Below are 10,204 nucleotides of genomic sequence, written 5' to 3' on the forward strand. Positions count from 1 at the left end.
CCCCAGATGCTGCCTGACCCGCTGAGATTTCCAGGGACCAGAGATTGTTGCTTTCCCTCCCTTTCAAAATACAGGGAGCTTGACATCTTAAGCGATGATGGCATCATTAAGGTGATGGGGGGTGAAAAGGAAGGATAAAGCATTGAAAGAATGGGACAAAGTGATAAGCAGCCAAAAAAAATGAAGTCATCTGTACAAAGATAACGTGTCTATTTGTAGCTGAACTCCTGGGGTGATGTTAGAGATCCGATTTTCTTGCTCATTCCCATTTTCAGGATTATGAATTTGATTTCTCAATTTTAATATACAACTGGTCTACAACTATAGTATGCCCAAAACCACCCCCCTCCACCCCGCCACACCATCAATGGAGAACTTTCCCAAATCGGATCACTGACTAAAACAGTCTAATGTGCAGAAGTTTAAATGCAGAGGCAGGTTTTAGAGTACAGGTATTAATTTGTGGGAAACCAGTTGGCCCAAAGGAACCAAATGTACAATCTCAGGGGTCACGTTTCGGCCTGAGTTGCTCCTATTTTTTGGGGGCAACTAGTTTAGAATGGAGTATCTTAGAGATTCCAATTTTCGGCATTTAGTTTGCTCCAGTTCTAGTGAGTTCGAACAGAACAGATTTTATTTTTCAAAAGGGGGCGTGTCCAGCCACTTACGCCTGTTTTGCAAGTTTAGGCAGCGTAAGCTTAGTTTGTTCGGAATAAGTGTAGATTTTTATACACTAAGAAAAACCTTGCCTACACTTATAAATCAGGCGTAGGGAACGAGGGGGGGCGCGGCGTGGGGGGAGGAACGTTTACAAACATCAATCACCAATAATACATGATAAATAAAATAATAAGTCAAAACAAAATAAAAATAAAATTAAAAAATTATTTCTACTCACCTACTGCAGCACCAGGGAGGAGGAAGAGGAAGAGGAAGAAAAGTGGGGTGGGGTGGGGAGAAAGGAGGGGGAGGCGGCGACAGACAAAGCCGGGCCCCGCCAAGGACTTCGGGCAGGGCCCACATGCAGCCGATGCTGGGCTGCCGCTATCCCTTCGGGCGGGGTCCACCCCAGCGAGATGTGGGGCGGATGGGCCCTGCCGCCGCAGCCGGGTCCCGCCAAGTACTTCGGGCGGGGCCTGCCCCCAGTGAGATGTCGGGCGGGCAGGCCCCGCCAACGAGGTAAGATGCATCAGGGCACTCGGCCCGGGATAGGGACGATGTCCCTTCGGCCTGGGATCGGGTCGTCGCCCGGGAGACGGGACGCGCTGGGAGCTACTGCGCACGTGCGCAGCTGCCAGCACTGTTTTTGGCGCAGGGCTGTAGCTCCGCCCCTAGCAGCTCCTGCTGCGCTGCGCCGAGCTAGATCGGGCTGACAGATCTCGGAGAATCGCGAGACAAGTATTCAGCGCAATTTTTATTCTACAAATTAGGCAGGCCTCTATGACGTGAGCCGTTCTAGCAGGAGTCCGAAACTTGAGCCCTCAGTCTTTGTGCTCCCAAGATCAACTGAAATGCATCCTCATTAGTTTAATGATATGCAGCCAAACAAACATTAAAGACTTTTAAATTTGCTCTTGTTTAACACTGGCAAGGCTGGGTTAATTGACAATTCTAAGTTGCCGAGGCGATCATAGCAGTCCTTCTCTGAAGCATCTGTTTGTACAACACAGTGGTTTCCTAGCCACTTTAGTAAACAAAGTAGTATGGACTAGAATCATCTGAAGGGGAGCTTGGATAGAAAATGCAGATTCACTACCTTGAAGGAAGTTAACCAGTTGGGGTCCATTGTTCTTTTTTCCTTGATGCTCACCAAAAGTGGCCAGATTCACCAAGTTCAATTTCACAACTTTTCCTGGTGGGTTGATGCAACCTCTAGTCTCGTACCATAACCACATTATGGAATTTGCACGTTCCTCTTCTTGCCAAGCTAATTGTGAGGGTAATTATGGACAATCGATGAATGGCATCAATTGTAAAAAGGCATACCAGCTTGGAAACTCAACCAATGAAGAGACAATGGAATGTCAAGTTAGTTTCAAAAATAAGTACATTGGAAACAGTTTCTGCATGTACAGTTCTAACCCTCAAAATTTAAAGAGTTGCAAAATGGGTCAGTTTTGTTGTATTCTAATAGTTGCCAAGGAGACAAAGACTTGGACATTGTACTCGGGTATCCATGGTGGAGGAATAAAAGCACATCTCATGCACTAGCACTGCAATTATGTGACTGTTTGCATAATCTTAAATACGCCTGTCTTTCTCCCTCTTCCTCCTCCAACCCACAATGCTGAATGGCTGAGGATGTGAGCAGAGTTGATTTTTTTTTTAAAAAGAGCAAATAGATGCATTTCACATGTGAACTCAAATAAATAATTAGTACTCTTCTATTGACAGTGTTTAACATAACCCACAAAGATTAATAAGTTTATAAACGGTCCACGTTGTCCAGGGCAGCGCCGTGGATCTTGATCAACAAAAGCAGACATTGATGAGATTCAACATCGCCTCCAGTGCAGCCTTCGGTCGCCTGAGGAAAAGTGTCGTAAGACCAGGGCCTCAAATCTACCACCAAGCTTATCGTCTACAGGGCTGTAGTAATACCCACCCTCCTGTATGGCTCAGAAACATGTACAGCAGACACCTCAAGTCGCTGGAGAAATACCACCAACGATGCCTCCACAAGATCCTACAAATCCCCTGGGAGGACAGACGCACCATTAGTGTCCTCGTTCAGGCCAACATCCCCAGCATTGAAGCACTGACCACACTTGAGCAGCTCCACTGCATATGCCAGACAAGAGACTCCCAATGCAAGTGCTCTACTCGGAACTCCTTCATGGCAAACGAGCCAAAGGTGGACAGAGGAAACATTACAAGGACACCTTCAAAGCCTCCCTGATAAAGTGCAACATCCCCACTGACACCTAGGAGTCCCTGGCCAAAGACCCAAGTGGAGGAAGTGCATCTAGGAGGGCGCTGAGCACCTCGAGTTTCATCGCCAAGAGCATGCAGAAATCAAGCGCAGGCAGCAGTAAACCTGTCCAACCCACCTGTGGCTCTCGTATTGGACTGTTCAGCCACCTAAGGACTCATTCTAAGAGTGGAAGCAAGTGTTCTTCGATTCTGAGGGACTGCCTATGATGGAGTTTATAAACACTTGCCAGATGCTTTATCGAAGGAAAGGGCATTTTAAAATGGAAGTACAGCACTGTTTGTAAAGATTGTCTTATCAGGCAATTACACTGCACACTTTGCATCTCAGCAGGTGTTTCAGGCTTGCTGGGGTACAAGTATATGGCAGGCAGTCGACACTGAAATGCATTCTTCCCCACCCTACCTGGACAATGAATGGGAACCAGAAAGACAACAGACACAGCAGACAGCCAAGGAACAGTCATCACTACGAAAAGGACAGCATAACAGTAACCCAATAGTAAAAATGTCCCCTCGTCTGCCCCAACATACCCAAGTCCCAACATCAAGGAATCCAATACTCACCATTGAGAACGTTCTTCATTTCACATGCCAGCCAAGTGGTGGCCTCAAGACTGGTGTGGGCCCATGTCAGACAGTTATCAATTTCCAAAGCTTTTCATCACATCATTCTGGACATGCTTTGAACCCATGTTCAAGATTAGATGTTCAAGTACCAAGGATGTAACTCAGCAGTATTTGTTTCTTCCAAACACAACTCAAATATGTTTGTGCACAAGAGGCCTGCCATCAGTACCAATTACACAATGCATTCATTGCCAAGGTCCTGTTTCTAAAGCATTTAGATGACAGACGACTTACCATAACATTAAAAATCATTCTAAAAGCACTAAAATTTGACAAATCAAGATTCACAATTTCATTATTTGTAAGCTTTTTATTTATTAATACTTGGAAATATAAAAACTTTTCCCTTTCTAGTGTGGTTGGAGGCCATTGCAGGGTTTGAAATTCCTACATGCCCAAAGTCAGGTTAAGTAACTTCTTGTGACATGAAAAACTACCAGGGAGGCACAAGGGGGGAAAAAAAAAAAGTGTCCAATTCAAGAGATTTATTTCTTAAACCATAGCCCCAGGATTTCTGAAAAAAGAATAGGCTGTGGACAGGACTGATCTAGATCAAGAGCTGCAGCTATCAGAATAGAAAAGGAGATAAAGCAGGAAAGACACATTTGTTTAATTACAGGTTTAAATACCACGTTTATTACACCATGCAATTTCATCACATGAGCATTTGAAGGGAATTTTAAACCCTGCATGGTCAACCACTGTTCAAATTTGTTTTCGGAAAAAAACACGCCAAGTTCCTCAAACCAATAAATGTAGAGCAAGCGCAATGTAACGGCACTTCATTCACGAGTTATTGGTGAGAACTGGTGTCAATTGTCACTTCACCTTGAAACGTGCCGTAGGGGTTAGCATTAGTACTTCAAAAAAATCAGAAATTACTCGAAGTGGACTGGCACAGGTTTTAAAAAAAAAAGTCACTGGTTACGTGGAATTCATTTCCTCAGAAAATGAAAGGCATGACTTGCTCATTCATTTAACAAACACTTGTGCCACCCTTTATAGAAAACAAGTTCACTTCTGCAAACTATCCACCAGAGAATTTAGGCCAGGGACCTATCATTTTTTTTTTAAAAAAGTGACTATCGAAAGCTTTGCATTGTCAATTTTCTTTTCATCTTGGCAACAGGATTTCCATTTCATAAACCAATACAAACTTTTGATAGCTTTTGCTGCTAAAATATGCAGTGTGTGTCAGCAGGTCCAGTGGGCACAATTACCTGGAAATCACACCAGCTGCCGCCTGCTGCGTGGACTCCAGATCATGGACAGATCAGCAGGCTCCCAACCATTTTTCATGGTCCTGGACTGCAACAGTCTGCCTAGGGTAACAGCCGTCTGTAGACAGGTCTCTTGTGCCTTTCAGGAGGTCCTACTGCTGTGAGATAAGACGACGAGTAAGCATCGGTATGCAAGGGTGTGATGTACACGAACAGTAGGCACACAACAATTAAAGAGACACTATCCCCTTGTCGCCCCTACAGTTGCTGGCATGGGATGCGCAGAGGGATGGCGGACACTCTCAAAAATCACACAACCGAGACTCTTGGGTTTATTCTTTAAATATAAAAAGGAGCAACGTGATGCAAAATACTGATTTCATTCCTCATGAAAGTTTTCAAAGCCAAAGTAAGGCACACAGGCAACCATTTTAAAAAGGGTTTATAGTGCAATTATTTCTACCGTCCTAGAAGGACAAGGGCAGCAGGTACAAGGGAACACCACCACCTCCACGTTCCACTCCAAGTCACACACCATCCTGACTGGGAAATATATCGGCCGTTCTTTCATCATCACCGGTTCAAAATCCTGGAACTCCCTCCCCAACAGCACTGTGGGAGCACCTTCACCACACAGACTGCAGCAGTTCAAGACGACAGCTCACCACCTTAACGACAATTAGGGATCGGCAATAAATGCTGGCTATGCCAACGACACACATTCCCAGGAACAATTTTTTAAAAATTCTGAAATGGAGAATTAAGCTTGGGAAGTGACATATCTTTCTTAGATACTACTCAAAGGAAGATTTTACCCAGTCTTTAGAAAGACTGCACTATCAAATTATCTAGTTCCTAGTCTAAACATTGTCGCATCTGACATGCAACACTGCATTGTATAGGGTACTGCCAATGCAAAATATGTATCCCGTTGACCCGCTAACCTGGTTAAACAATGCCTCGATTTTAAATTAATCATTTGTTTTCAAATCCCTCCATGGCCTCGCCCCTCCCGATCTCTCATCTCCTCCAGCCATTCAACCCTCCGAGATCTCTGCGCTCCTCAAATTCTGGCCTCTCGAGCATCAGATTTTAATTACTCCATCATTGTCGGCCATGCCTACAGCTGTCAAAGCCCTACGCTCTTCAATTCCCTTCTTTGTTAAACCTCTTTCCCCCTTTAGGACACTCCTTAAAAACCTACCTCTGACCAAGCCTTTGGTCATCTGCCCCAATATCTCCTTGTAGCTTGGTGTCAAATTTTGTTTGATAACGCTCCAGTGAAGCACCTTGGGACCTTTTACTACATTAAGGGCACTATATAAATGCAAGTTGTTGAGAAACTTGGAAAGAGGATTATTATGTATTTCCAGCATAAATAGAGGCAAATAAATTGGTTTCATTCAGTTATTGCTTCACTGCCAATGAAGATCAAGGCTAGTGTGCAACTCATCCTCTTTTCACCCCCATCCCTGCAATCAAATTATCTCTTCACACCCCATCAGGCCCCCAAAAGGGCAAGTGTTCAAAATTAGTGCAAGAATCAAAAAAAATGGTTCCAGGGCATTTATCGACATAGCTAGTGGCAAAATCCAAGCTAAAAAGGTTTAGATATGTAGGAAGAATAGCACACCTGCCACCACACACACACAACCATTTTGACTACAAGCACAAATCAGCAGATTGTAGGTGGCCTTTTCAGCTCACTTAGGTTCAGCTAATAAAAGGTTGGATTAATTTAGGTGGTTGGGGGAAGAACACGCCAGTATGAATATCCTAATTACAGTCATGTCAACAGATATAGGGTCTGCAGAAGCCAGACACTTCCTCAAAAGGTGAAATCACATCACACCAGCACAGCAACCATCTACTATCAGAACAGCAGGGTGCAGATTAGAAAACCAGAGGATGTATTTGAAATAAAATCTATTGCATAAAGATCCTTTAGTTTTTAGGAACTAGCTTAAATAATCAGACTTCCTGATGGAAATCTATAATCTTTTAAATTTACTTTTCTAAAATGTTATTCTTTGTATTGATATAAAGACAGAAACATCTAAATGACACCTTGATTTTACAAGATTAATTCAAAGCCCTACACACAACTTGCTTTATTTAAAGTCTTTGGTTTCTGATAAGACTTGGTAGGATTGAGAATTCTAACTTGGCATTGTCTGTGATACAATTCAAACATAGAAACATAGAAACATAGAAAATAGGTGCAGGAGTAGGCCATTCAGCCCTTCTAGCCTGCACCGCCATTCAATGAGTTCATGGCTGAACATTTGGAGTCTTTAAACTAGACCTCTGAATTCGCATCCTCTTCCAACCCGGTGTACATATCTTCAAGGTTCCTCTTTAGGAACGGCTCGGTTCGGTCTGCGTCTTTCTGCGACGAGGAATACTGCTTGGGCACACTGTGTGACAACTGGCCATGCTCACCGCGCCCACGGGATTCGGCACCGACGGCCGGATCGCAGCCCCCCCCCCCCCGCGAGTGCTCAAAGTACGACAGGTAGCCCGCCACCCTGCCGCCCTGCTCCTCCCAGCAGCCGGCTACCTGCCTGCCGCCGCCGCCGCAGCAGCTCTTGGTACTTCTCGTGCCTGAGGAACTGCGTGGTGTCCCTCGGGGCCCGCATGCCCGCCGCCCTTTTGCCATTGACGTTGACGGGTCGCAGCAGAGCCCGGAGGTCGGCTCGGGCCGTGCCGCCTCGGGGAGACCTGCTCCGCTGCTGCCGCCGAGGCCTGCTCCTCTTGCTCTTCCTCTTCCTCCACATCTGCTGGCGGGCACAGCAGCACCAGAACCTGCACCGCCGGGACCTCTTGGCGCGACAGTGGGGCTTCCTCCAGCCTTCATTGACAACGTTGCTGCCCATAGTCTCCGAGACGACACACAAAAAAAATGAAATGAAATAAAAATAATCCACCACCACCACCACTTCTTTTTAAGCCCAACAACCTCAACTGGAAGTCAAGGTGCAACACACAGACAGACAGAGAGAGAGAGAGAGACAGACAGAGAGAGACAGACAGAGAGAGAGACAGAGAGAGAGACAGACAGAGAGAGACAGAGAGAGACAGAGACAGAGAGACACAGACAGAGACACAGACAGAGACACACAGACAGAGACAGACAGAGAGAGAGAGACAGACACACAGAGAGAGAGACAGAGAGAGACAGACAGACAGACAGAGAGAGACAGACAGACAGAGAGACAGAGAGAGAGAGAGACAGACAGACAGAGAGACAGACAGACAGAGAGAGAGACAGACAGACAGACAGACAGACAGACAGAGAGACAGACAGACAGAGAGAGAGAGACAGAGAGACACAGAGAGACAGAGAGACAGACAGAGAGAGACACAGACAGACAGACAGAGACAGACAGACAGGAGACAGACAGACAGACAGAGACAGAGAGAGACAGACAGAGAGACGACAGACACACAGACAGACACTACAAACTTGGGCCTGGGGCTTCCCACACAAGCCCTGCAGGACTCGATAGAAAGTTGTTCAAGGGACTGCTTGGCTTTCTTGACAACCCGGGCACAGCAAGATCCCAAATCTTCCCACAGGGGAAAATACTTGGAAACAAAAAAAAAACTCCCACCACCTCGTCAACAATGAAGCGGCTTTTCTCTCTCTTGAGGAGGGTTAGGAACAAATTTAAAAAAAAACCCTCCTTGGCCTGTTTGTAAATGAAGCCTCTCTCACCCCCTCGCCCCCTCGCCCCCTCACCCCCTCACCGTCAGTACCTGGCGCGCTCCCGCCTCTGCCCGCGGACTCACTAACGCGCGCGCCTGCTGGCGCGCTCTAACTTTATATAGGCGCGGGGCGGCGCGCGCAGCCCCGAAAGGGGGCGGGCTCACCCTGTTGCCGGGGGGGGGACGGCCAATCGCAGCCGTCCGCTGCCGGGATGACGTCGCGCGCAGCGCAACAGTTGCCCGGATGACGCCGCTGGCTAGGTACCACTTGCGTTTTCTTTTCACCTGCCGCCCCCCCGCCCGCACTTCGTCTGCAGGTCGTCTATCTTTTATTTATTCATATGTATAAGATATATATATTATGAGCTTTTATATTTTTGGGAAGAAAAATCTTGCATTTATATAGCGCCTCTCACGGCCACCGGACGTCCCAAAGCACTTTGCAGCCAATGAAGTACTTTTTGGAGTGTAATGTGGGAAACACAGCACCCAATTTGTGCACAGCAAGCTCCCACACACAGTAATGTGGTAATGACCATAAGAACATAAGAATTAGGAACAGGAGTAGGCCATCTAGCCCCTCGAGCCTGCTCCGCCATTCAACAAGATCATGGCTGATCTGGCCGTGGACTCAGCTCCACTTACCCGCCCGCTCCCCATAACCCTTAATTCCCTTATTGGTTAAAAATCTGTATCTGTGATTTGAATACATTCAATGAGCTAGCCTCAACTGCTTCCTTGGGCAGAGAATTCCACAGATTCACAACCCTCTGGGAAAAGAAATTCCTTCTCAACTCGGTTTTAAATTGGCTCCTCTGTATTTTGAGGCTGTGCCCCCGAGTTCTAGTCTCCCCGACCAGTGGAAACAACCTCTCTGCCTCTATCCTGTCTATCCCTTTCATTATTTTAAATGTTTCTATAAGATCACCCCTCATCCTTCTGAACTCCAATGAGTAAAGACCAGATAATTTTTTTAGTGATGTCGATTGAGGGATAAATATTGACCCAGGACACCTGGGGGAACTCCCCTGCTCTTCCTCGAAATAGTGCCACGGGATCTTTTAGGTCTTGGGTAATCCTTGCCATTGGACCAAGACCTAGCTCTGTCTAGTCCGTGTGGTGGCTGGTGTGTAACGGCCACCACACGTTAAAAAAAATCCAAGCACAGGCATCTTCCATCCTTTCAATATGTAGTTCGGGATCTGGAATGTCAGGTCCTTCATTGAAACGCCTGTGAACATCCCTTTTTGGCGTGGAAGCAAGTCATCCTCGATATGAGGGACCGCCTAAGAAGATATATTAGCATGGATAGAGGATTGGTTAACAGAAAACAGAAAGTGGGGATAAATGGGTCATTTTCAGATTGGCAAACAGTAACTAGTGGGATGCTACAGGGATCAGTGCTGGGGCCTCAACTATTTACAATCTATATTAATGACTTGGATAAAGGGACCGAGTGTAATATAGCCAAATTTGCTGACGATACAAAGCTAGGTGGGAAAGCAAGTTGTGAGGAGGACACAAAGAGTCTGCAAAGGGATATAGATAGGTTAAGTGAGTGGGCAAAAAATTGGCAGATGGAGTATAATGTGGGAAAATGTGAGGTTATCCACTTTGGTAGGAAGAAAAGAAAAGCAAAATATTATTTACATGGAGAGAGACCACAGAATGCTACGGTAAAGAGGGACCTGGGTGTTCTCGTACATGAAACACAA

General features: G+C 46.1%; 1 protein-coding gene across 4 annotated transcripts in view; it reads right to left on the bottom strand.

The window, feature by feature from the left end:
• LOC139281370 (coiled-coil domain-containing glutamate-rich protein 1) overlaps positions 1 to 8,575 on the bottom strand; it is a 119,067-nt gene extending 110,492 nt beyond the window's left edge. For 2 of the 4 annotated variants that reach the window (XR_011596865.1, XR_011596864.1), the window contains exons 1-2: positions 7,342 to 7,798; positions 4,782 to 4,939 (exon numbers count right to left, since the gene is read on the bottom strand). Coding sequence is in view for 1 of the 4 variants with exons in the window: in XM_070901524.1 (XP_070757625.1) it covers positions 4,884 to 4,939; positions 7,342 to 7,657 (372 nt within the window). In the remaining 3 variants the exon portion in view is untranslated. Of the gene's footprint in view, positions 1 to 3,911; positions 4,940 to 7,341; positions 7,799 to 8,540 lie in introns of those variants that run through there. The other 2 variants (XR_011596866.1, XM_070901524.1) reach the window with 2 other exon arrangements.
• Positions 8,576 to 10,204: the final 1,629 nt, after the last annotated feature.

Source organism: Pristiophorus japonicus, chromosome 15, assembly GCF_044704955.1.
Source record: "Pristiophorus japonicus isolate sPriJap1 chromosome 15, sPriJap1.hap1, whole genome shotgun sequence".
NCBI lineage: Eukaryota > Metazoa > Chordata > Chondrichthyes > Pristiophoridae > Pristiophorus > Pristiophorus japonicus.